General features: G+C 56.1%; 1 protein-coding gene across 1 annotated transcript; it reads right to left on the bottom strand.

Moving 5' to 3' along the window:
- Positions 1–278: 278 nt before the first annotated feature.
- On the bottom strand, positions 279–25,768 carry SPG11 (SPG11 vesicle trafficking associated, spatacsin). Its single transcript, XM_077317619.1, is given in 43 exon segments — positions 279–897; positions 1,263–1,414; positions 2,034–2,189; positions 2,938–3,026; positions 3,299–3,467; positions 3,758–3,865; positions 4,052–4,185; positions 4,879–5,016; positions 5,405–5,606; positions 6,417–6,559; positions 6,987–7,328; positions 7,331–7,404; positions 7,406–7,551; positions 7,554–7,733; positions 7,983–8,197; positions 8,817–8,979; positions 9,671–9,778; positions 10,294–10,494; positions 10,588–10,857; positions 11,082–11,241; positions 11,537–11,645; positions 12,021–12,226; positions 12,345–12,510; positions 13,335–13,401; positions 14,070–14,234; positions 14,549–14,694; positions 15,085–15,191; positions 15,680–15,883; positions 15,994–16,192; positions 16,566–16,738; positions 17,092–17,225; positions 17,483–17,554; positions 18,240–18,416; positions 19,109–19,287; positions 19,793–19,948; positions 20,277–20,409; positions 20,794–20,939; positions 21,122–21,570; positions 21,860–21,997; positions 22,682–22,877; positions 23,640–23,870; positions 24,549–24,733; positions 25,543–25,768. Coding segments are annotated over 43 exon segments (7,257 nt in total). The 5' UTR covers positions 25,731–25,768; the 3' UTR covers positions 279–716.
- Between the last annotated feature and the right edge of the window lie 88 nt (positions 25,769–25,856).

Raw genomic sequence — 25,856 nt, 5'->3', positions numbered from 1 at the left:
TCCCGCAAGCATCTGGAGAGGGCAGCCAGCAAAGATCCCCAAACCACTTTGAAACATGTGAGCAAAATCTGAAGTTTTGTCTTTTGGGGGGTGGGGGGAGGATCAGGAAATGTGCATGAGGCTTTATGGAAATAAATTACAAGGTGTTTTATGCAAATAAAGGCATTCTATTCTGAATGTGAAGGGCAGGTGGGGGCTGTTCCTGGAGGAAACTCGGATGCCCACAAGACTTATCTGCATCTTCTTTAGAAAATGAAATTTAGCCCTGAAGAACAAAATATGGCCCAGGAATGGTCTCTTTAATACCCTGCAGGTTCGGTACTTACAAAGCACATATCTATACAGCAAAATGTTCTTTCAACTGTGAATCTCACAGACCAGTTGGGCTACTGGGGAGGGAGGGGGAGTGACCAGCACCTTCTCCCTTCTCTTGCGGAGGGGTCCCTTGAGGCAGCTTCTCAGCACATCCCGAGCAGCTCCTCGCAGGAGTTCCTGGAAATGACTGTCTGTTTGCACAAACAAAGACTTCTTCCAAAAGGCCTGGGCCAAGTGTGGCCGCCATTGCTGCTTGTCACTGGCACCGTGTGTGTGTGTGTGTGTGTGTGTGTGTGTGTGGCGGGGGGGTGCCTGTTCTGTCCCGGATGCTGCCTTTGGCTTACAGCTGGACCACCGCAGCTCTCTTCAACACGGCTCCATTTGGCCTTCCAAGGTCCAGACTAGGTTGCCAAAAGGTCGTTCAAACAGGAGCCTGTCTGGGGGTCCTGCAGGAGCATCGTCACCACATCGTAGAGCTGGTGGTCGTAGGCCAGCTGGTAATACACATAGATGTCCTCGCAGTAGGTCAGGAGCCTCTTCAGGTTCTTCAGAGGGGCCGTGCTGCTGGGCTGCTGTTTCAGCCTGGAACAGATGGGCACCTGGGTAACGGCCTCACGGGCAGCCACCAAGCCCTAAACCCTGATAGCTCAGGCCTTCAGAGGCAAGGAGGGAACTGGGGGACTCCCTCCCAAAAGCTCCTCCCCTGCCACAAACTGGGTGCTTCTTAGCTATGGCTTAGACCAGATTTCATAAACGACTTGAGAACCCTCTTCAGGGGGAGAGGTAAGTGTTTGTTTTTCAAAAACGGGCAGACCAGAAGAGGGAGTGGTGCTCTAGGCCCAGGCCCCAGGAGGAGACAGGCTCCTCCCCAGCAGCAGCTGCCTGGCCCAGCCCAGCCCCCTGGCTGTTAAGGGAACCAGCTCCCCAGCCCCGCCGGTATGACTCACTTCCGGGCAATGTCCTCAAAGGTGCTCGTCTTGAGCAGGCCTCGCTGCTTGTACTCCTCCAGATAGCTGAAGTCCCCCCTGACCATCACTTGCTGATACAGCACCTCGGGCCAGTCTGGGACAAAGTCATAGGCATCAGCCACAATGGCCGCCTGGGGGCAGAAAGGGAGGAGATTGTGGGGACGGAGCAGCGTCAGTCAACTGAGCATTTATCCCCTGAACTGGAGACAGAATATTTGTTTTATTCAGAAACCTTATGGCTGCTTTTTTGGAAGAACAAATAGAGGAAATAAATATTAAAACTGTAATCATACAAGCAGCCAGACTCCAGCCACTGTCGAGTAGCAGCACAGGAATTCCCAACATCGTAAATCAATAATTAAAAGATCCAGATTGAAGAAATATCTTGAGTCCAAATTGTGGAACCTAAAAGTGTCCTCTTACTAATAGGTGGCCTTGGTTCGAAATTAAATGATAGAAATTGGATGAACAGAACAAATAAAAAGGTAGGGTGGATGAGTCAATGAAAGAGCAACCAAAAGTATCTCAGGGTTGGCGTCTTGACTCTGAGGAGAAGCCTTTGAGGGTTTTCTGTTTAGGAAACAAATCACTCTGGGCGCACCAGATGGGGGTGGAGACCCCGATAGGTGGCAGGAAGAGAACTGAGATGCCTCGGGGGGTCTCTTTAGCCACAGAGGGATTTTGGATGCTCGGCTAGAGGGTTTCCAGACTGGCCCAGCGTGGCTCGGCCATCCCCCTGCCTCCCGTTACCTGGTAGAACCTGGGGAGGCTCACGATGCACTCGAGCAGCTCCTGGGGGCGGAGGCTGATCAGCTTGGTGGTGCGGCTGGTGCTGAGGAAGTGTAGCTGCAGGGTGATGAGCTTGGTCAGCCTGCGGCAGCGCAAGGACTGGCGTACGCAAAAGTCCTAGGGTGGGAGCAGAGGAGGGGCTCAGGCGTGCAGGGAGGGAGCCCTGGACCCCCCAATGGCCCCCCTTGGAGGTTTCCTGTGACCGCCTGGCAGCCTTGTTCAGCTAACCCCCTGCCGGAATTGCCCTGTGCAGGCCCTGGGGAAGGCGGGAGGCAGAGCAGCTTCCCCCAGGAGAACCCACCTGGCCTGTTGAAGCCGCTTCCCACACAGTCATTCCCACAGGCATTTCCCCCGGACTTCTGGCTTTGGAAAGGCTTCCTGAGGGAGACCACTTCCTTTTCCTCCTGAGTGGGCTGGACCCTTTCCTCATAACCCCCCCCCCCCCAAGGTCTTCCTTATTTTCCTGCTAGGAGAAGGATCTGCTCAATGGCTTTTTGCCCAAGGGCCAAGGCAGGCCGGCCGTTGTCCTGGCTTGGCCTCCCCAAAGGGGACCAATGGGATGGAGGCCAGCACCTCCTGCTGGTCTTGAGGCGGCTGGGACGGCAGGGCAGGCCCTTTTGGGGCTAGCATCCAGGTGAGCCCCCATTGGAGGCACCTGCCCCCCCCCCCGCCATGCCCCTTCCTTCCCTGTTTGTTTGGCAGAGGAGGCAAAGCCCCAACGCCTCTATGCTTGTTGGACGTGGCCGAGGGAGAGAGACCAAGGCGATTCCCGACCTCTTCCTCACACACACGCTGGTGCCTCCAGAAGCTGCTGTGGACAAGCCAACCACCCGACCACGCCGGCCCTGATCTCCGCCCCACTTGCCTTGGAGTAGCTCTCAGCCGCATCGAGGAAGAGCGTCAGGGCTTTCATCAAGTGCTTCTTCAGGCTCGGAATGTCCTGGAGGCTCTCCTCTGAAACGGACCGGGGGGGGGGGGGGGGGAGGCTGCCTGATTTGGGAGCCAGAAGACCAGCAAGGGAAGGGGGCCAAGGCCAACTGGTGATATTCTGAAGGGGGGGGGGGAATCCCAAACAAAAGGCCGGACTTTGTGGGTGAAAGAAGCCCTGCTGCCTACCAGGCCAGTGACAGAGAGACCACCGCCTTGACTCCCTCCTTCCATGACCCCGGAGAGCCCCCACCCCCACTCCCACCCCCACCGTGGCTCCCTGCAGGCATCGCGCTCACCCCACGGCTGGGACTCGATGAGCTTCAGCTGCACGTGGGCTGCTGCCTCGTGGTTCTCCCCGATCTCCCGGCACATGCTGAAGCAGAGGGCAATCATGTTGTGCTTCTCACTGTCCCCGGGGCGGTAGCGTTTGATGTAGTCCAGCAGTGCCGTCTTGAGGGTCCCACTCTGCCAGGGGAGAGGGGGGGGGCTGTGGGTGTCAGGCAGGGAAGGAGAGGGATTGGGGGGGGGGCTCATGCAAGCAGCCACTCAAGACACAAAGCACAGCCTTCCGCTCATGGTGAGCCGCATCCACATGGCCACGTCTGCTTCCCCTCCCAGGGTGAGGCCTCTGGCACAGGGAGGCTGGAAGCTCTTTGGAGGCGGGTGTCAAGTGCCCCCCATGAGCCCCGCCGGGCAAGGGCCTGCCGTGTACACCTGGGACCCAGCCCTCCCACCCCCTGGGAAAGGCTACCCACCGGATCCAATTTCTTCCTCATCAGCACCTCGAAGTAATGCTTTTCATGCAGCAGGTCAAAGATGTAGGTCATCTCGTTGTACCTGCCAATTCCAGTCAGGAGGCGGACCTTGGGGGAGAGCGCCGTCTGAGCTCCTGCAGCCCTGAGGGGAAGGAGGGAGAGGCGCAAGCCCCACACTCCACGGCCTGGTCTGCCGGGACTGATTCCATGAGGGGCAGGGCACAAGGGGTCTGCATTCAGGGGTCAGGGGTCCCCCCCCCCCCGAGAGAACAGAGCGGGTGGAGCCCTACATACCACCAGGCCATACTTCTCCCTGGGCGCCAGATGTTCATCGGTGAGCAGCCGGGCCGCCTGGAGGACACGAGTGATCCCTTCCATGTGGCAGGTCAGGCTGAAGCAGCGGTGGGCGAGGATCAGCAGCTCGGTGGCTAAGGCAGGCAGGAGAGAGGTGGCAGGGCCTGAGGACACCCCATGGCTGCCTGCGTGGGCTCTGAGCCGGCCTCCACCCCCTCCCCCGGTCCGCTGTGGGGAAAACAGCGACAGGAGGCCAGGTGCCTGGAGCGGCTCAGTGACCTCAGGGGTCCCCTGCACAGGAGGCACCTGCACGGCTGGTTCTGACTGCAGACAGAGCACTGCAATGCTCCTCAGAGTCAGGGGGGGGGGGACTGGCAGAGAGGCCCTCCCCATCTCTTCTGGATGACTGTTCCCTTGATCTCAGAGAGCCCAGTGCCTCCCTCCTCCTTTCATTCCCCCCCCCCGCCCCCATCCACACACACACGGCAGGACGTAGAGCAGGACGTGGGCCTCTGTCCCTCTCCCCTGTAATGCGGTTCTTAGAGTCCAGGAGGCACAGGGGAGGGAGGGAAGGAGGGCTTCTCAGACTGCTCATATATTTGTGCGCCATCTGCCTTGCCTGCCCTCGCTCACTGGAGTGCATGGCTTCTGCACCGGCTTAGCCCTGAGCCCTCTCCTAGCGAAAGGACAATTACCCCGAGATGCCCACCCTGGGCACACTGAGGGGGAAGCGGACCCTGGGCTCAGTCCTCAGTCCTGTGCTTGGATTCATGCAGAGTCCCCAGGGATCCCCGTCCTGTTCCCCATCGGCTGGCCTCCGCACTTACTGCAGCCAAGCTCCCCGTGGGGCACAGAAGAGATTTTGTCCAGCAGCTTCAAGCCCACCAGCGTGCAGTCCTGGCACAGCTTGGCCAGCTGCAGGAACGACTGGCTCTCCTCGGCCGCATTCAGCACCTGGTTTTGTCCTGCGGGCACAAAAAGGAAGCCATGGCAACAGGCAGCCAACTTTGCTCCAGGCTGATCCTCTCAGGCAAGACCCCCCCCCCCCCACCACCACCACCACCACCATGGCCGGAGGCCAATTCCCAGAGAAGGCTCTCGCTCAGGTGGAAAGCCCTCTCTCCTCAACTGAACTAGTTTGCTTCTGACCGTCCCAGCTCTAATTCTGCGCTGGTGGTAGTCGTGGGAATGAAAAGGACTTGGGGGTGGCTGTGGGGCAGGACATCAGATTGGCACTCAATGAAGCAGCAAAGAGGCCGGGGCCGTCTTAAGCTGCATCAGAACCCGCCTTGCCTTGTGCCCGGAGAAGCAGTTGGTTCCACAGTCAAGCACACCTTGGCCAGTCTCACTCACCTCCTTCCCCTTGCGGAGGGGCTAGCAGCTCCTGCAAGACCTCCTCGGCCACCAGCTCTGCCACTGTCTCCGGCGCCAGCCCCTGGGTGGCAATGAAGGCCTGCGCCTTCTTGCACCGGTCTGGCTGCTGAGAGGACAGGAGGGCACGAAGCAGCTGCTCAGCGTCTTGGGCAGAGATCTCGCTGAAGGAGCAGCCCAGCTCCTGCCAAATCAGCAGCGGAGACCAGAGGGAGAGGGAGGGGAAGAGGGAGGGAGAGGCACATGAGCCCAAGAGGCAATTCAAGAAGGAGAAGGGAATTCTACATCTGGGTCACAAAAATGAGACGCCTGCCGACTGGATGGGAGACCCACTTCTGGGTGGCAGTGGGTGTGAATGTGCACTGGGGATATTTGTGGACTGTAAGCTAAAAACGAGCAGACAGGTGACGCGGTGGTAAAGGTGAATGCATTCTTGGGCACCACACTGGAACTGCAAAGTGTCATAGCATTGGTCAGACCACACCTGGATACTGTGTGCAGTTCTGGAGGCCTCACTTCTAAAAGGATGTGGACAAAGGGAGCAGATGAAGGTGATCCAGGGCTCAGGGCCAAGCCCCGTGAGGAAAGGCTGAGACACCTGGGAGCGTTCAGCTTGGAGAACAAGGGGGGACTGGATGGTTCTCTTGGAGGAGGGCAGGGAAAGGTTCCTGTGGGCAGCAGAGGAGAGGACCTGCAGGAATGGGCTTAAACTACATGTAGAACAGTACCCGCTAGATATCAGGGGGGAAATGTTCACAGCCAGAGTAGTTCAGCAGTGGAATCAGCTGCATAAAGAGATGGTGAGCTCCCCCTCACTGGCTGGCCAGATCCTTCTCCTGGATGCTGGAGGCTGATCCTGTACTGAGCAGGGGAGTTGGATTTGATGGCCTGTATGGCCCCTTCCCACTCTAGGATGCTATGAATCCTTCGGTTCTCACCTGGAGAGGCCTGGGGAAGCCCCCATCCCCCTCCCCAGCTCCAGACAGGGACGTACCTTGGACAGTTCGTGGAGGCAGAGGACCTGCCGGCAGTAGTTCCGCCCGTGCATGCATTCGGCCGTCAGGGCCTGCAGGCTGGCTGCAACCTTGTCGCCTGAATGCGGGATCCCCACAAAGGACCAGGATTCCAGGCTGGCGGCTGGAATCAAGAGCAAGACTCAGGAGAGCAAAGGAGCAGGCCCAGCCAAATGGGCCCAAAGCTGCCTGGAGCCACAAGCCAAACAGGGGCGAGCAGTGTGTGTGTGAGTGTGTGTGTGAGTGTGTGAGGGTGCTCTGTCTTCCGGCTGAAGGGCCAGCTGAGCAGTTCAAGGAGCACTTAAAGGATTTATCAGCTGCCCTAGAAAATCTTGCAAATTGCACATCTGAAAGAGGAGCTCAGCAATGAAAATCTCTGAAGGAGGAAGAATGGCAGCCGCTCAATGCAGTGTGAGAGGAGAGAACGTGTCTCTCTCTCTCTCACACACTCTGCCGAGAAAGGACCCCCCCCCCCCCCAGTCAGAACCAGCGGGAGGGTGGGAACAGCCCAAACCTCCCCCCAGCCGACCCCTCCAGGGCCATTTCCTTACTGCGCTGCAGCCGCCTGCTCGGAGGTGCCTCCTCCTCCTCCTCCCCATCTCCTTGCAGGGCAAGGAGGGCCTGGATCTCGGGGTGGCAGCCGGGGCTGAGGGCTTCCCCGGCCGCCAGCGCTCGGCAGTGCAGGACCAGCAGGACGTCTCGGCTGTAGAAGTCAAAGTACTGGCAGACGCGGCTGGCCTCGTGCACGCTGCCCTCGTCGAGGAGGCGCCCGACCAAGACACCCAGCGACCCCGCCTCCGCCTCCGGGAGGGCAGCCCGCGAGGAGTCTCGGGAAGGCAAGCGCTCCAGCCGCAAGTACTCGGGGGAGCTCAGGGCAGGCAGCTTGGAAAAGAGAACTCCTTGGCCAGCGTGTCAAAGGAGAGCTCTCCGCTCATGGAGATCTGCTGAGAGAACCTGGCTTGGCTGGCCCAGGCCCCGGCTCAAGGCGTGCTGGGCGATGTGGCAAAGCCAGATCTTCCGCTCCGTCTCCTCCAGTTCCTCGAGGGGGACTGGATCACTGCTGGCCAGCCAATGTCCGGCCAGCGTGAGCAGAAGCCGCCTCTCCTGAATGCCGACCTTCTCTCGTTGTCCGGCAGCTCAGACACCGCCTCTGCCTGGGCGGAGAAGAAATCAAAGGCTGTTTGATTCAAGACCGCGTTCCTTGCAAAGGTCTCATGGCATTTCCTCCAAAATTCAATCCTCGTCTGCTTCTGAGGCCAATGGCCAACCTCTTTCAAGAGGTGCAAATTCTGGAGCATCTGCAAAGACAATGATTCTCAGTTGCTTTTAAGGACCAGTGAGCACCAACGGCACAGAAACAGGGAGGGGGGGGGCGGAAGGAGCCCTCCGTAGCCTCGCCCGTCAAGGGCCAGTTTGCTGGGCTGCCTACACGCAAGGATGGGCACACAGATCGATCCATTCCCATTCCTCAAGGGATTCTGCTGGGAAATGCCACGGCCTCCAAAATACAAAGCGGGGAAGGAAATCCATGAGCGAGTCCAGCATACCTCTTGGACAACCACGTGGTCCACGGGCAGCTCTGCCATTTCTGCCACGTCCCGTGCCACTGAGAACAAGCTCCTCTCCTGAAGTTGTTCCAGGATTCTTCTGCACTCGTTTGCGAAATTCTCAGACGTGTAACTGCTCAGGAGGGAGCGACTGATGGAGATGGAGGAGTCCCTCAGGAGCAAGCAGAGCTTGCTCAGCTTCTTCATGTCTGCCCCTGGGCCCGGCAGCAGCAGCAGCGGCGGCACACGCACACAGACAGACAGGCAGACAGACGAGCAAACAACAGGATACTTGAGCACACTGCCCAGACAAGCGCTTTCACAAGGGGCCAGGCCCCAGTGCCCCAAACAGGGGAGGCAGGAAGGAGGGAGGGAGAGGGAGGATCTTGGGACTTGGGCTGAACAAGACTGCCCCTCTTTGCTGACCCGCCAAACATCTCCTGGTCTCCAGCCCCCTAGGAATTCATGGTTCCCTTACTATTTGCCACTCAAAACGATCTTGTTTCTGTTTGCAAAACTATTCACAATCCTTCTCACAACTGAATTTCTCAAGATGGCTTGCAACAGTTCATATGCTCTCTGGCGTTTCCAAGGGCAGCCTCGTGTTGCTGTTTTAGGCACACGGCAGCCATTGCAATTTCGCTAAGCGGCCCCGAGTAGTCGGACACAGCAAAGGAAGACCGACCCTGCTTCCCCCCCTCCCCAGCCCACCCTATGTCCACACCTGCTTCCTTTCTTTGAGGGCTCAGGACGAAATCTCAGCCCGCCCTAGAGGGTGAGTGCGCAGCAGCCAACCAAGCCCACCAAGGGAAAACCCAAGGAGTGGGTCCTCACCGCCAGGAAGAGCCGTGTCTGTCGCAGCAAACACCTGGAGGAGGTTCTGCAGCTCGTATTGCGTCCTGCACTGCTGCAGCATCAGCTCAAGAAGAAACGCGACCTGCGACTTCAGCCACGGCACGGGCAGGAGGGGAGGTGACTCTTCAGCCAGGGCCTGAAGCTGATGAAGAGCCGTCCAAAATTAGCCAGGCCCCTGAACACCCCCCCCCCCCCGCCCTTGGTCAAAATGAAGGCCACAAATGCAAGCGTTCTGCTGAAGGCGGAAACCCTGGCCACAGAGGGAGGGGCTGTTTTCTTGGGGGGGGGGGATTAGATTAGGGGGGACCTAGTAAAAGTTTCCTCTGCCACCAATTCAGCAGGCAGTTTTGCACAATCCCTAACAGGGCTGTTTTGGGAAGAGCTATGGAGGTCCATGTTGCCGGGACCACACAGCCCATCTTTGAGAATCTGCTTGGGCCAAAGGTCCCACTTGGAGGTCCTTGTCTCAACCCCCAAAAGCAGGCTGCGCAGAAGACGACACAAAGTTCTCCCGCAAACCTGTGGGGCCCCCCATACTGGGAGTCCCTCTCCCTGGAAACAGAAAGGCCCTGCAAGCCCCTGGCACCGTCCTGCTTGGCCCCAGCGGGATCCAAAACCCACCACAGGATGCCTTCCTCCGCCAGCTAAAAATAAAACATTTTCAGCCAGCCTGAACGGCAGACGTCAAAAACAAGAATGAGCTGAACAAGACAAGCCCTCGTGAACAAGGCAAGTTAACTCTACGCCTAGAAAAACATGACATTCTAGAGCACACGGAAGTGACAGGATCCCGCACCTTCCTCACTAAATAGTTCAATAACAGTTTTGTTTACTTTTGAAAGATTTGCTTGGAGCTCAAGGAGTTTGGCCTGAGCTTCAGGGTAATCTCGGTGGTCCATACACAGTCCGTACACCTCCAGCGCCGTCAGCAAAGGAGAGTCCTTGAAGGGAGGAAGAAAGACACGCCCATGCTGGTAAAAGTGGCTCCCAAGACGGGGGCACAGCAGTTCCCAAGAGGTCCAAGTGGAAGCCCTGCAGAGAAAGCGGCGGGAGAGGAAGGGCAGCCCTCCTTCATTCAGAAAAGGGGGCAGGCAGCTGGGGGAAGCAGTGCTTTCTCTGCAGCCCCAAGTCTCTTCCAATGCCATCAACCGGGCGCTTTCAAGGTGCCCCAAGGAAGATCCTGGCCCAAGAAAGGACATCCTGGCCCTCTGGGGGGAATGAAGGTGGGAACTGCTTGCCTGCCAGCCAAGCAGGCCTCCCAGGGGCTCAGAGAGGGCCTCCCAGGGGCTCTGACCCTTGGTGCCAGGGCTGCTAGGAGGGCCTGCCCTTGACCAACATGAGAGGCTCACCTGGCAGAACCGAGACAGCAGGCTTGGCTCAAGCCCCCCCCCCCCCCCCCCAATATCAAACCCTGAAGGGAAGGCCTTTGCCAGGATGGGGCAAGGGAGCTGCTCACCTTCAGGAAGAGCTGAACGCCCTGCAGGAGAGTTCTGACCCTTTGCCTCCTTAACAAGACCCGCCAGAGGGTGGCCAAGTCCTGAAGATCCCAAGCATGGGTCTCCAGAGAGCCTTCGATGTGGTCGGTCACTTCCCCCGTGCTGCAGCTGTCCAGAGAAGTCACGACCCAAACACAGAGGCAGTGGAGAATGTCGGCTTCCTACCGAACGTGTGGACATGGGCAGAAGGGAGAGGGGAGTCAGAGAGAGAAAAAGGAGGAGGTCCCTTGCCCAAGCCCTAGGGGAGCTCCTACCTGGAAGCAGGCCGCCAGCACGCTCAGGGCAGGGGCACGGTGCTTCAGGGTTCTGCCCAGGAGGTAGCGCCACGGGTGCGGCTGGCCCTGGCACCGAAGGAGGATGTGGAAGAGACTGCTTGAGGGGGGGCTGCCCTGCTCCTTCTCCAGCCCACAAGGGCTGCCCCCTTCTTCACCTCCCCTGCGTGGGAGGGGGGGCCGTAAGCTCTCAAAGGCCAACCACAAATGGTCTTGCAGAGGCCGGGCAAAGTCGGGGAGGAGGGCCAGGACCTGGGAAAGGGAAAGACACACCACACCCTAACTACAACAAGAGAGGGAGCCAAAATGGGAGGGCCCACGCAGGGCTGCCTTCCCTGCCCGGTCAGCAGAAGCTTTGTTTGTTCGTATTTTTTATTTTAAAATCCAAAATGGACTCTCATCTTCTGGGCATGGAAGCCAAGAGGGCCCTCCAAACTGCAGACCCTCACATGACTCCATCCTCCTGGGCTCCTCACCTCGGCTGGCTGGGCGCTGTGCCTCTGGGCCTCCACCGTGAACTGCAGCCACTCATTCGCCCGGGCGCACTCTCGCAGGTAGGAGGGGTTCAGCCGCAGGTGGTGGAGCCGGCAGAACTGGGCCACTAAGGACCACTGCTTCCGGGCCCCGCTGGACGTCCTGCACCAAGACAGACAAGGCTCCCTTTCCTCAGCCAGCCATCAGCCACAGGGGGGGATTGGCCGTCTATGGGCCTTTGAAAGAGTCACTGCGTGCTACAAGCAGAGTGTTGCTAAGTCACCCCTCCAGACAGCTCGGCCACAAGGGAAAGCGGGGAAAGTGCACACAACCAGGGTCACCCTCCCTCAGGAAAATCCTTGCACAGAGACAACGTGGTAACTGGTGAGAAGTCGGTCTGCCGCCCCCGCCCCAGCCACTAACCCTCTGGTTGCCTGGAACGACAGGGCTGACTCACTTCTTGATGTTCTGATGCTCCACTTTATCCCAAACCGCTTCCTCCAAGCAGACCAGGAGCTCTTCGGCAGCTGTTTTTACTCCCTCCGCCAGCTCAGCCAGCTTTTCAACTAGGAACAGAAGAGGAGGAGCCACTTAGACCCGCCTTGTTTCCCTCGGTGGGCCTCGAGGCACTCTGCTTGTGACCCCACCATCCGGCTTACCCTCCACCCTGCATAAAAATCAGCCTCTATTACACAAGCAGCTAAAAACATCCTAAGGTATATACCCCAATGTCTCCCTACAGTCATTCTGACACGGCTGTGGATTTTTGCACTCCTTACAGATGCTCAACCTCTTGCGCATCCCCAGGCACAGCCCGAGAGGGTCAGCTCAATGCTCCGCACTTCTGAGCCACTCTGCCCTTAAAGCCCTGAACTCCCCTGCAGCTCCACTGGGCTTCTCTGTCCCTTCAGTGACTGCAAGAATAGTGCGAAAGACGCTACCCAAGGACTCCCGGATGGAGTTGTGCTGCGGCTCCTCTCTCCGAGACATGAAGCTCAAGATCACGTTGGCCACTTTGACGTCCACCCGAAGCTTCAGGCTATCCAGGCCCAGCAATTCCAAAAAACAGACACAGGCAGCAGCCACCGAAGGGACGTGGAAGCACGAGAGGGCCAAAGCATAGGCCTCGTGGCCAGCCTGCTGGAGCCTGGAAAGGAAGGAAGGGCAATGTCCACGTGGCCCTCGGAGCAGGGAGGGGCTGGCTGCGCACTCCGCTCCAAGCTCCCCTGGGAGGCCCAAGCCCCACCACACGGGCCGGCACTCACAGCTGCTGGGGGGCTTGGCTCTTGAGGAGCTGCCGGACTAGGAAGGTCCCAAAGGCGAAGGAGGGGCGCTCGCGCTGCAAGAAGTAGCCAAAGTCCAGCCGCTCCATCACGGCGTATTTGTTGACGAGGCTGGGGCAGGAGAAGTGAGGGAGGGAGCTGCCGGCCTCTGGACAGGACAAAGAAAATCTGCTGGGAAGTCGAAGCGGCCTCAGATCAAGCCCCACCAGGACCAGCCGAATGCGGCCGGCAGCAAAGGTGCTCCCCGAGTCCAACTTTGTTCTGCTGCTCAGCCCAACATGGCTGCCTGCATGCCTGACTCTCTCTCTCCCACGCTTGCTTGTGAGGTCACTGGAGCAATTCAAGCTCCGGTCCCTTCATCGGCTGGCAAGCCAGCCATCTGCCATTCACAAGTCTAGCAAAAAGCTTTCAGGCCCAGGTGTGTGCCTCGGAACCCCCCCCCCCCCCCGCAATCTTGTAGAAGTGATGGTGCTGCTCCACAGCTCCTGGGAAGACACCGAGCAGGCCCCTCTGAGGCTGGGGGAACGTTTCCAAGCAAGATCCCAGGAGCAACAAACATGGCCTTCCTCTTGGAGTGAGGCTTGTCCCCAACACTGGACAGCCTCGAAATTCCTTCCTGGTGCCACCTTCTGCCAGCTGAGGAGTGACCCCTGGCACCCATTCTCCCGCCTCAGGCACTGAGAACTTGCAAACGGTGATCTTCATGCATCCTGCTGCCTTATTCCTATTAACCCAACCCCCATTTACTTAGACTCGTGGACTCACCGGGTTGGAAGGGCCCACAGAGGCCATCCAGTCCAATCCGCTGTTGTTCCACTCAGAAGACCAGTTGGGGCAGTGAAACCCCAGAAGACTGTTCTTGCTCAAGAAGCATCCCTCAGCAGCTTCCAAAAGAGGCCAGCTTCACAGAATACACCTAGAGGTGACCTACCCTGACTCTGACGGGGTCCTGAGGTGCTGAAAGTTACTTACCGGGCATGGCAAGAGAATTTGCCGGCTGCCACCCAAACAATTTAGCAGGATCGAATGGAGCTAATGCCTGGAAAGTTAGAAAACAATCCTAAACAAGCAACACTGACAAAACTTGCAGGAGGGTTTCAAGCAATGCACAAATGCAGTATTAATTCAGTACATGCGGCAAAGTAACAGGCTCAAATGTATGAGCCTCGTCCACACCCAAGAAGGCCGCTAAAGACAGCATGAAAGGAATCATCTATGGGGTTTGGAAGGTGACATTTCCCCCTTCATTTCCGCTTGGCTCGTAAATTAAAACCATGTTTTCAGGTTCGGTGCCCCTATTTTTCCATTGTCTTCCTGTAACTCCCCTCAGGTCTGTGGAAAGTGAGACAAGCCAAACGTTGCTCTGTCAACAGACTAACTCTATGCAGCTCAGGCAGCAGAGCCCTTTATTAAGACAGGAGAGGTTCTCTTTTGGTCCCTTGCACCGAATCAGAACCTGCCGTGAATGTGATCGGTGGGATAATCAAGCAGTCTGCTTTCCACAATAATCTGACTTTCTTGTTTCAACACCAGGAAGAAGGTGGAGTCAGACCAGCTTCCAGTCTGGCGGAAATGCCACACAGCTGCAACTAAGAGGGGACAAGACTGGAGACTGGGCATGGAGAGAACCAAGCACTGGAGCCCCGCATGCCTGGAGTGGAGCTGCAGCCCATAGAGCTGGGAGCAGGAGGGCAGCAGCGAGGGTACCTGCAGGAGATGGTACAGAGAGAGGTCCAGAGGCACGGTGCCATGAGAGGCCAGTGGAGAGAAGAGGGCGGCTCTGAGCTTGGGGTATGGAGCAAGGGCCATCCTGAGCAGTTGGGCATCCACCTTCTTGGGAGGACTCTCTCCTCCACTCCCATCCTGAAGAACCTGCCAAGAATACGAGAAAAGCGGATATGGGAGTCTGGCTCAGCAAAAGACAAGCATGAGTCTCGTTGTAACCTGAAGACTGGGGGGGGGGGGATCCTACAAAGAAGCAGCTGCTACTGCTGAGACTTGCAAAGAAAGAGGAATGGATTGTTGCACTGACTAGCCACAGAAGGTCCTTTATACCTGACTGGAGGCTCCATCTACACCAGAAAGGCTCAGAACAGGCTCCAGCCATGTCGAGGCTGCTAAGGGGATGCCACCCCCACCCCCGACGTTTTCTGCCAGTCTATGGGAAGAGTGCCCTTCCGACCCACCTGGTCAATTCCTCCTGGAGCATACATGGTGGTCGCCAGGGCCAGAAGCGTCCGTCCTTCCAGAAGCATGGTGCTCACGCTGGCCTGGTTGCTGGGAATCAAGATTTGGGCATTGGCCAGACTAGCCTGAAAAATCATCTCTGCCTCTGGAAGGGGGGCGGGGTGGGGGTGGGGAGAATGAACAATGAACACCTTTTATTCCAAACTGACTGGTTATTTGAAATATTCACATGCTGCGTCTCTGCCCCATAACTGGTCTTTCAGGGGGCTGAAGAAAAGAGAAAGTTAAAATGCAGACAATTGTTATGAGTGACCTTGAAGTCTTAACCATCAGGCTGAAAAGGGTGTGTGGCCTGCCTATCCTGCCTATCCAGAAAGCCCCCTGGACATCGAGGAACAAGGCCCTGCCCAGGAGCCCCCTCCCCCACAGCTGCCAACCTGACCCTTGCAGGGGTGGGGAGTGCAACCTCGTCTGGAACCATCCTGACACCGAGATGGGTCCTGCTATGGCGTCCCAAATAGTGAGGCCTACCTACCTCCGGGTCGGCTGGCGATGTCTCGGCACCTCACGAGGAATTCAAACCATGGGTGAGCTTCATGGAGGGCCTGATCCCCCAAAATGGGACAGTTGGAAGGAAACAAGCTTGAAAGAAACCAAAGACACAATAATCTCAGCTTCAGGCCACAGCATGCTGGGGGCAACCGGGAGAAGACCCAGGAGAAAGGCTGAGGGAAGAACCTTCCTCCTTCGTCTGCAGGAAGCCAATGCCAAGGGCCCAAACGGGGTGGCTGTTTTTAAAATGCCCGCCCAAACGCCTACAAGTTCTCCTGGGAGCTTTGAGGGTCCAGCTATGCAAGTTGCAGAACTGGAACCCAGCAAATACACGAGCGTCACAGGACACACTTTTTTATCAACCGCTTTCTTGCTTTCTTTTGCTGTTGTTGTCAAATGGCCACTGACTGACTCACAGTGACCCCGCAGGGCTTTCAAGAGCTGTTTGCCCTTGTCTGCCTCTGCACAGCAACCCGGGACTTCCCCTCCACGTACTAACAGAGGCCGAACCTGCTGAGCTTCTGAGATCCGATGAGATCCATACATGTGCAGCAATTACTTTTGTAATAAATGCCTACCGATAATAGTCTAAATAGGTGTAGAGCAGATGGTTCAGTCCGTGGTCTAAGCAGTAAAGGGCAAAACAGGCATGGAAATCGAAGCCCCCGGGGGACGAGAATTCTGGGACAGGCTGTGGGTCCTGCATCACGCCTCCAGCCAGAGCCAGCCTCTGGAGAAGGCCGGTGAAATCTTCTACTTCCGACGGTGCAAAAACCCCGTTTCTGTCAAGAAGAAGACAGCCGCAGTTGTATGCGGAGCACGCAGCGGCCTGGCCAGGGACCGTGGGAAAGCCTGGCAGCAGCGGGACCCTTGCTTGGGAGAAGGCACCTACCGAGCCAGGCGGTCCAATATCGCGTGTCTCATGTACCAGCTGCACCGGGTGCTTCTGTCGAGGGCCTCCGGGGTCAGCGCTGGCCAGCCCCCGATGCCACCCTCCGACTGGCCGCTTGCAATCCAGGAACTGAGCTTGCTCCAGTCGTGCCAGGATGACAAATACATCCAAAGAACCTCTGGAGGGCATGCCTTGAATTCTGTGTTCACAGAAAATATATAGGAATACGTCATCACGGCACGGACTGCCTCAGCTGTGCACATCTACAAGGTCAGGATGTTATCAACGGGGAATAATAAAAGCAACCAGGGTAGAATAAGGAGAAACATCACAAGGCCCAGAGCCAGAAAGCAGCACCAAGGGAAAGACTTGGCCTCTGTGCCCTGGGGCTGACTGAGAGTGAGACAGAAGGCTGGATGAGATGGATCCTCATTGGTCTGATCCAGCAGGGCCTCTTCTTATGTTCATGATTGCCTAGACTGCACTGCATTTCTATCCACTTCCCCAGGACTCCCAGTGCCCAAAGCCCAGTCCGGAAGAGCCCTGCAGCCACACGACAGAACCCTCCTTGCCTTCAGGGGAACGCGTGGGCAGGAGGACAATCTCTCGAGTGACCGGATCCCACGACTGAGCCCAGTTTAGCATCACTCTGTGCTCTTCATTATGGACGCGGTCCTTATCACAATTCAGTAGTGCATCCCAAGCAGCCGTGTGGCCGGACGGATCCTTTTCCTTCGCCCGCTGCCTGAGGATGAGGAAAACACATCTCCGTGAGGCTGTTTCTTTGAGGGGAGAGGGCAGGGGGGCTAACCCATCACTTGGAGGTTCTGCAACCCCAACCCCACCACCCGGGGCTTCCGATTGTCCGTGCAGATAAAAGACATCCTGCCAATCACATCTTCTGCCTTAAAGGTTGAGGAGAGACTATGAAGGTCAGGCATGACCTCACTCTCTACCTCCTGCAGCAGCCATCCATCCTCATGAGTGAGGATCTGAAAGACGCCACTCAAAAAGGCCGGAGACCCCCGCCATGGTCTGTTGCGCCCACCACACCCCTGATTTGTTTCCCCCCCAAAAATATGGCTGTGGATTTATTACCTGACCGGGAAGTCAGAACACTTGGGAGTGTTCTCCCAAGAAACCCGTGAGTAAGCATTCTCCAGCTGGTATACGAAGCTGATGATTTCCTCTTCAGACTCTGAAAAGTAATTTTCCTCTTGTAGCACTTTCACCTGGAAAGAGTTAAACATCGGTGAGCCTCCCAAGCCGAAAAGAGACTGGCGACCCATCAGGAAGAAGAGCAAAGGACTGGCCAGGGGGTGGGGAGGGGAATTTGCTGCATGTGCAGCACAGGTGCTGATGACCGGGCAGAGAGTTCTGCTGGGGTTGCCAAAGAAAAGGGAACACTCAGGTGGATCGACCAAGTGCGGAGGGAGGCTGCCATCAGACCCCATAAAAAGCCCCCGAACATAAGGCTTTCTTCACTCACCAAGAAGTCCCGGACAGGCTGCTCACTGGTGTAGAAACATATTTTGTGCAGCTGCTCCATTACGTCGAATCCCTACCCAAAAAGAGCCAGTGTGGAAGTCAGACTGTCGGTCTAGGACCTGGGAGCCACGAGTTCAAATCCCTACTCTGCCTTGGGTCAGTCACCTGCATTCAGTCTAACCTACCTCACAGGGCTGTTGTGAAAACTGGAGGAGGAGGAGGGGGCTATGCACTCACTCCCCTGCCCTCTTTAGAGAAAGGTGAGGGTAAAAATGAAAATCAATACGAGTTCTAATAGACAGGACTTTACAGAAAAGGAGATTCCTGACACAAAAATGGCGCACATTTTGAAAGGAACTGAGGTCCCCATAACAACATTTTACAAAGCACAGAGCTATTCGAGGGTGTTTTAAGACCTTAACTTTTGCCAGGCCAAGCCCCAAGCCAACTTCCCCCTACCCGCCATGCTGCTTTTTCCCATTAAGCAAAACACGGAGGGAGCTGAGAAAAGGGTGCTGTTATCAGTCGACCTCTCCTGTTCTTCTTCCGAAGGAAACATTCCGAAGGCCCAAGCCGATTGAGCACCTGAAGGCGCAAAGCAGCACCTCACTGGGGGCATCTTCATTTTATTTATTTAATACAGTCCCAGACCAGCAAGTTTCCAAAATGCAGACCACTGGCGGGATCTGCAAAGAGGCCACAGGTGGAATTTTGGACATGGCTGGTGTGTCGTCCCTCCTCTCCCCCCCCCAGCTCACCATGTTTGTTAAGAGTGTGGAGGCCTCTTGGAGGACGCCCCTCCGAAGGCTCCCGTACGCCAGGCCCAGCCCAATTTGGATCAGCTCCTCCAGCTTCTGAGCGGGATTCCCCGTCATCCGCAAAAAGGTCTGTGCTTCCGGCAGCTTGTTGTTTAAAACAGCATTGGCAACCATTTCCTGAAAGGGTAAAAAAAATCCCCCAAAGTATGCTCCACCGCTTGTGGAGTTGCCTAAAAAGTCAAGTGCTTCTTGGCAGGGGAGGCTGGGAAGCTGCCCTGGTTCAACCTTGGGATCGACCGTCAAGGGCCGACTGAGGGACTGCCCCGCCCAAGACGTTCCCCGGAGAGCATCACACTCTGGAGACACCAACTTGTTGCTGGTGCCTGGCCCTAAAGACATTCGCTTGAGTTTGACCGGAGCCAGGACTTTTTCAGCTCAACCTGGTGGAATGAATGGCCAGTTGAAATCCGGCCCTGAGGGAGCTGTCGACGTTCTGCGGGGCTTGCAAAACAGACCAAAGGATGAGGCTCATGGCTGTCGGGTAACGATACGGGCCTCCCTCTTTCACCTTGCCCCCCCACCCCCATTTTTAGACCCTCCAATCTGATTAGCCCGGTGTGGGATATCTAGTGGGTGGCAGGAGGGGAACTGCTCAGGGCCCTCTTTGTAGGGAAGAGCAGCATAAATAAGAACTCCCAGAACTGAGAGAGCAAAGTGCATTGATCGCCCCCCCGCACTGCACCCAATCCATGGAGGTTCCCGCTGCAGAACACACACTGCCCCATGCCCTGACCACGGACCCTCTTTGTTTGCTCTGGGCTTATAGTGAGGGGGTGGGGAGCGCCTCCGGAGGGGCCGGCTCCCTGTACCTCGGTGCTGAGCGGCTCCCACGCCTGCCGTTGCTCTATTCCGGGAACCTCTTCGGCAGGGTCCCACGGGGTGCTCGGGGTGCTGGGCTGCTTATGTGGGAACTTTATCATAAAGGCCCGAAGTTTAGTGATGTAGCTGGTTAGAATATTCACACATCCATTCAGATCTTCATCCAGTTCTGTGAAGAGTATCAGGAAGTGGCTTAATGGGACACTCATCAAGCCAGCCACAGATCAGGCCCCTCCCTTGTGCTGAGGCACACCCCTGCAAGCGTACCAAGGCAAAGTCCCCACAAACCACCATTCTATCCAGGCAGCACCCCCTCCACCGGGCCACCCAGTGCTGGAAGAGAACTGGAGCAGGGAGGCAGGGCCCAAGGGGTCCCCAGGAGACCAAGTGGCCGCTCCTTATTGAGCCGTGGCTTCCGGCCAGTGAGGCCCCCTCAGCCTCACTCCTCTCTCACGGCTACTGTGCAGACCCACTCGGCAAAGGAGCTTTGGGTGGGACAGAACAGGCAGAGAGACCACGGGACTCCCACCCTCATTCACCAGAACAGGAACTGCAGGGCAGCAGGCAGCCCGCTGAGGTTGCAGGGTGTGTGTGTGTGTGTGTGTTAAGTTCTACTGAAAGGCAGGAGGTGCGTGGAGTTAGCGGTGCTGTGGCCTGCCCGCACTCAGCCCCACCTTCCACGTGGACAAAAATCTCACAGAGCTGTTTGTTCAGGAAATTGAGCGTGAGGCTCAGCAGCTGCTCGGAGAAGTGCTTGCTCTGAGCTTCCAGGTCGTTTTCTTGGATGGCTGAACACAGCAAGTCCAAGGCCGGCCTCAGCTCTTCCACGCCTGCAAGAAGAAATGCAAAACATGCAGGCAGGTCAGGAGGTCCCCTCAGAGGGCCCAAACAAACAGGGATGCAGCGGACCCCCATATTCACTTGGGGGGTTACCCTGTTAGGCATTTTAAAAAGATGGGGTGCAATGCTACCCTAAGGAACCTCTCCCAAGTTGACACCTTCTCAGGCCTTTCTTAGCCCTTGATGGGGGTGGGTTGGGGGGGGGGGTCACAGCGTGAATCCCAAGCAGATGAGCCCCGTGCTCTTGTGTTCACTATACTTGCAAAACTTCACACCAAGAGCGAAAGCCTGTTTCTAGATTCCAGTTGTTTTACTTACTCTTCAAATAGAAATCTGAGGTGGTTCTTGACATTTGGTCTTGTGAGGAGCAAGTCGAAGACAGGCTGAAAAGATTCTCCTTGTTCTTTAAAAAAAAATCCACAGTGTCCAGCTGACGATTCTCCAAGCCCGCCTAGGCAAAAAGGAGATGGCTGTGAAGAAGTACAGCTAGGCAGGCACTAAACTGGGACCCTCAGCCACCAGTTGGCCATTAGACCTGACTGCAGAGCTGGGTTCAATTGCGCAGCCTCCCCTCCCCTCCCCTCCCCGCTGCTGCTGACTCACCAAGCAGAACTTCAGTCTGCTGACAGGAAATGCAAAAGGCAACTGAAGGCCCTGCAGCAGGAGATTCAGAGGCCCAGACCCTGTGGCCACAGGAAGGTCAGGTCCTGCAGCAGCTTGGTGCTGGGGAGTATTGGCAGAGGTGCACGCTGCCTGCCAGCAGGGTCTGCCAAGGCCCGCCAGCCAGCCGACATGGCAGGGGACATGAACTCTACAGTCACGCCGTGGTCCTTACCTCCAAGGCGTGGATGGGGATAGAGCATCTTCCCCATCCATTGAGACGGCAAAGAGAATCCACAGTGCCGGCGCTTCCATGGATTATCAGTCTGTTTAAGAATTCTTCTTGAGTTAAGCCAAACAGAACCAAGGAGAGGCCAGGCTCTGAAGGGTCAAGTACAGAAAACGAGAGACGTGTCACATGTATTATGCACCATCAGCACCACATGGCAGCACCCACTCCCTCTAATTACTGTCTCACACTGAAGCACTAAGACTTCTTCTGCCCTGAAGGACAACTCCCAGCCTGGAGCCTTTGGCCTTCAGTGGCTCCTGCTGTTTCTCACCTGAAAGGATAAGGCTCAAGGGCTCCTCTTGGCCACACTCCACAAAGAAGGAATTTTTGCCCACGTGAGAAAGCACAAGGTCTTGAGTCTCCAAATCCCACAGAGCCAGAGTGAGTCCTTTGCTCTCACTTGAGATGGTGAATAAGGCACTGAAGCCGGTCACAGATCTGCAGTCGATTTTTACGCCATCTTCTGGCTCTCCCGGATGCATGTTCTTCCACCGCCGGTCTCGTTCCTTGGCGGTTTTATGATCTTTCCGTCGAGCGTTTGAAAAGACGTAAGCGACGTCTTGGACAAGGGAGGGCTCAGAAGCATCCTGGATCTCACAGTCCTGGTGCTCTAGATGGAGATGGTGCTGATACCAAGGTACGTAAACATCAGCTACTGAATTCGGAGAATAGACACTCTTGGTTCTTTCGTATAATGAAATCAAGTGTGCCTTCCAGGACCTAGGGAAAGGAGGAAGGTGAGGGTGCCGTCATTTTAAGCTCTATCAAGTAAGCAGGGCCAAGCAGGGCTTCTGCCCACCAGGGCTCCTGATTGGCCATGCTGAGGTGGCTCCTGGGCATTCCCTTCACGACACACATTTGGCACGCTAGGGATCCTGGCTTCCACTCTTCCCGCGTTGCTCTCTTGAGTTATTTTAATCACAAAAGAAGCAGCTCGTGCCAGAACAGTAAAACGGCACCCGTCTGCGAATAGACCAGCCCGTCTCCTGCAGCAGATGAGCTGGCATACCTGTCTGTCCGAAACGCCTGGCTCCCAAGCGTCATGCTGTAATCAGCGCTTCTGAGGTCATCCTCGTCCACCTCCTTCAGATGTTCTACAGGGAGATGGTCCACGTTTTTCTTGCAGAGTAAGTGTCCAGGATATTCCCTGTCAGAAAAGAGATGTTCCCGTCCATTATAGGTTAGCTGCCTCCCTATACTGGAAGAACCCCCACGACAAAGAATGGGATACATGCAGCGGTCCTTCATTCCATAGCACCAGGCTAAATACAGGCCCAGAACTGCACCCCTCGAGTGCCGTGCTTACTGTGACTGCCTTTTCATCTCTTTAAGGTACAACAAAGGTCCAGGTGGGCTTCCAGACCAGAATGCAAACCTGACTCTGAGACTGTCTGGACATGGTATCAAAAAGGACAACTGAAGCCAGACTTTCAGGTGGTCAAGAGGGACATCTCTGTTGGATGGAGGGGTGTTTCACATTAAACTTACAGAGGTCCTGTTAATAACCAGTACAAAGTTTCCAAAGGGAAGCTAAAGGTTAGGGAAACTTTTTCAGATAGACCAGTGATAATCTAACTCGGAAGGCTTTTAAAAAAGGATAAACCAGCTAAACGGCATGGCAGCAATGACTTCGGCAAGCAAAAAACCCCAAATATTATTGGGGTGACCGAGCAACATCTTTTCCCTGCGTTTCACCTTAAGGAGCCAACCCAGAAAGTTACTGTACAGCTCTTGTGAAGTAGAGCCAGAAAAGAATGCTGCTTCAAAGAAAACAAGCAGGCAATAAAACCCCAAAATCTACGCGCATGATAGCATCGTTTGAAACACTTACTTGAAATACAAATCAAAGTCGACAGCCGCAGCATTGCCAGAGCAGTCGGTGATCACAGTGACACGGAGGTCGTGCGAGACTGTGAGCGAGGCAAGGGGTGACAGGACGGCCGGCTTCTTCTCACCTGGCCCCTCTGCTTGATAAAGGGCAACGTCAACATAGGCCAGATACATCCCACCTACCGCATCAAAGACATCTTTGCACTCATGTCAAGGGAAATCACCGGTCCTGCCCCATAAGAAGCATAACACATGAAAGAATCTTGGCCAGCCCAGGCAAACCCAAGCCGTGATGTCCCTGGACGCGCCTGGCCTTTGCGAGAGAACTGGGGGCGTCTGCCATGCTCTGTGACGGCAAATGACACTGTGCCACCAGGAGAGGAATTTGCTTCTGCTGGGCAGAGCAGGGCTCTGCAGAATCACAAGTTCTTCCACCCTGGAAGGGGACTAAAGACCTATAGTAGATTGCACCTTTCCTATGTGCAGATGTGGAGTGCTGACTTTATACAGTTGTTTTACCTTCTCTTTGCTGCTTCCATTTCTCTGAATGCTATTATTCTGGCAGCTTTTCCAGAGGTATGGCTGCTTCAGGTGCCACAGGTGAGGTAGGTGGATCACTATCCTCATGTTGCAGAGGGAGGAGGCCCTGAGGCTAACAGAACACCTTGCCCAACTGATATTTTTACTGATTTATTATCAGCATGAACCAACTGAAGAACAACCATGGCTGTACACTGGTTCTATAGACACTGAATTTTCTTAGAAATAAGCACAGCTCCAGCTAAATATTCAACCCCAGCTGAATACAACAGAACAGATGGAGAGCTGAGATTCTATATAGAGACTGGCATTTCATCTTCCTTTTTTAAAAAATGCAAGATTTGGCAGGCTGCATAGCCTCCAACAAACCTCAGATCTATTACACACACACACACACACACTTTCCCTATAAAGGATACATATCCACCCGGACTCGTCTAACAGGATGACGACGCCTCTGCAAAAGGACGCATCTACTATCCTTTCCAAAACTTGTGGCGACAGGTCAAAGAAGAAACAGTCTTCCAGCTCTTCGGCCTCCCCTTCTCCCCTCGGGAAAGCGAGGCGCACGACAATACAGTTGTTGAGAATCAGGAGAGCTCTGCTGTTTTCAAACGAGAGCACTCTTATAGAGGAGACGGGGGGCAAGCCTGAATGAGGAGAGGGAAAGGATGTCCTCAGGTGCAGCAGCAAAACGAAGTGGGGATGAATTGCTCTCTCTCTCACCCCATCCCACCCTCCGAAAGGAGAAGCCACTGCTGGTCTTTCCTGCACAAGCAAGTGCAGATGCACTTCAAATTGCCACTTTGGGCAATCCCAAGGACAGTTACATCCTTCAAAGGTCACAGGGACTGCATTGCAACTTTCATAAGATACATGGCTCAGGCAGGAGGTCCCCGGTTCAATCCCTGCCAGCATTTCTAGTTAAAAAGACCAGGCAGGAGGGGATGGATAAGACCTCAGACGCTTCAGTGGCACAGCATCTGCTTGGCAGGCAGAAAATCCCTGGTTCAATCCCTGGCATCTCTGGTTTACAGGACTGGGCAGGAGGGCAGGCGAAATCCTTCAGCTTTCAGCCCTGGAGAGCTGCTGTCAGCCAGAGTTGGCAATACTGACTTTGTCAGAGTGAAGGCTCATTCATCGTAAGCCAGTTTCACACTCTCAAGGCCTCCCTAATCAAGCTGCACCTCATCCTCACAGGCTTCAGTCCCTGTGGCTAGGAGCTCCCAGAGCAATCCCAGTCTAGGCCATGGATTTACCCTACTACTCATCACCTCAAATAAACTAGAGCAATTTTTCAAATTAACATCACATTTATGGTCACTCACTGAGGTTTTTTTGTTCGATCAGCTTTTTCAGCCTGCCTTCACAGCAGCTGTGCAAGAGTGTCAGGTCACATTTTCGAGCCTTTGGGAAAACTTCATATACAGAAAGGTCATGGGTCTGGCTGACAGTCAGCAGTTTCAGTCTGTCCGTTACTGGATTGTTGTCTTCGATATTCTCCCACACAAAGCTGGGAAACAATATTTTAAATATATATCTGTGACCTCTCTTTCATGTCTTCTGACCGTCCAAGCAAGCATACTGTAGTTCGTAAAGATGTCGCCCGTTCTGCATCAATTCTGATTTACTGAATACGCTTATCATTTGCTTTTCTGCTGAGGGTGGCTTGCAAAACAGAAGCCTTGGCTAACCGCTGCTCCAGTGGGAAGCACACCCAATTCTAAAACTGACCCCACGACGAGAGAAACAGGCACAGGAGCTGCCCTGGGCAAATGTCAAGGCACAAGCCACACTAATCCGTTCAGCCTTCAAATTGTGGCAGGCAAGCAGAACCCCAGGAGCGGCTTCCCATGACTGTCAATTTCTGTAAAGCGGGCGTCGAGGCCGAGGGGGCCAAAGAGCCACACGCTGCAGGCAGGGAAGGGCTGGTCCTTTCAGAGCCAGTCTCATACAGTGGGCCCCCGCCCCGCAGGCTGCTCTCAGCCAGGCCTTTCCTGCAGCGGCCCCCGTCTCAGAACCCCTCCCCACGAAGGCGGCCCAAGCAGGAGGGCGGCGAGCTGGGCCTCGTCTTGGGGCAAGCAGCAGACCGGGGGGGGGGGGGGGCTTTGGCTTTTATACCCCGCTTTCCACTGCGCAAAGCGGCTTCCAAACGCCTTTCTCCCCCTCTCCGCGGAACGTGGTGGGCGGGGCTGAGAGAGCTCTGAGAGAACCGCCTCAGGGCGGGGGCTCTCCCGGGCTGCCCGGGAGGCGGGCGCGGGGCCTCCTCATTTGCATAACCGCCAATGGCGTCTCCCCCTCCCTCCCCCCCCATTGACTCACTCTCGGCAGTCGGCGGGCAGGGCGACGAGGGCGGGCGGGCCGTGGCCGAGGCTGCCTCCTCCTCCTCCTCCTCCTCCTCCCCGCTCAAGGCCGGTCCCGGCGAGGGCCTGCAGGCGCGGGCTGAGCTTGGCGCGGGCGAGGGGCCCCGGCGGCGCCGGGAGGGGCAGCAGCAGCACGGGCAGCGCCATCTTCCCCTCCGCCTCCGTCGCCTACAATCCCCAGAAGGCCGCGGGGCAGCGGCGCGGGGCACGCCGGGAGGCCTGCTTGGCCTCTCGGGCGCCGCCGTGACGCACTTCCTCTCCGCCCGGGGGCGG

Source organism: Paroedura picta, chromosome 18 (assembly GCF_049243985.1).
Source record: "Paroedura picta isolate Pp20150507F chromosome 18, Ppicta_v3.0, whole genome shotgun sequence".
In the NCBI taxonomy this organism is placed as follows: Eukaryota; Metazoa; Chordata; class Lepidosauria; order Squamata; family Gekkonidae; genus Paroedura; species Paroedura picta.
This window is presented reverse-complemented; position numbering and strand designations above follow the sequence as displayed.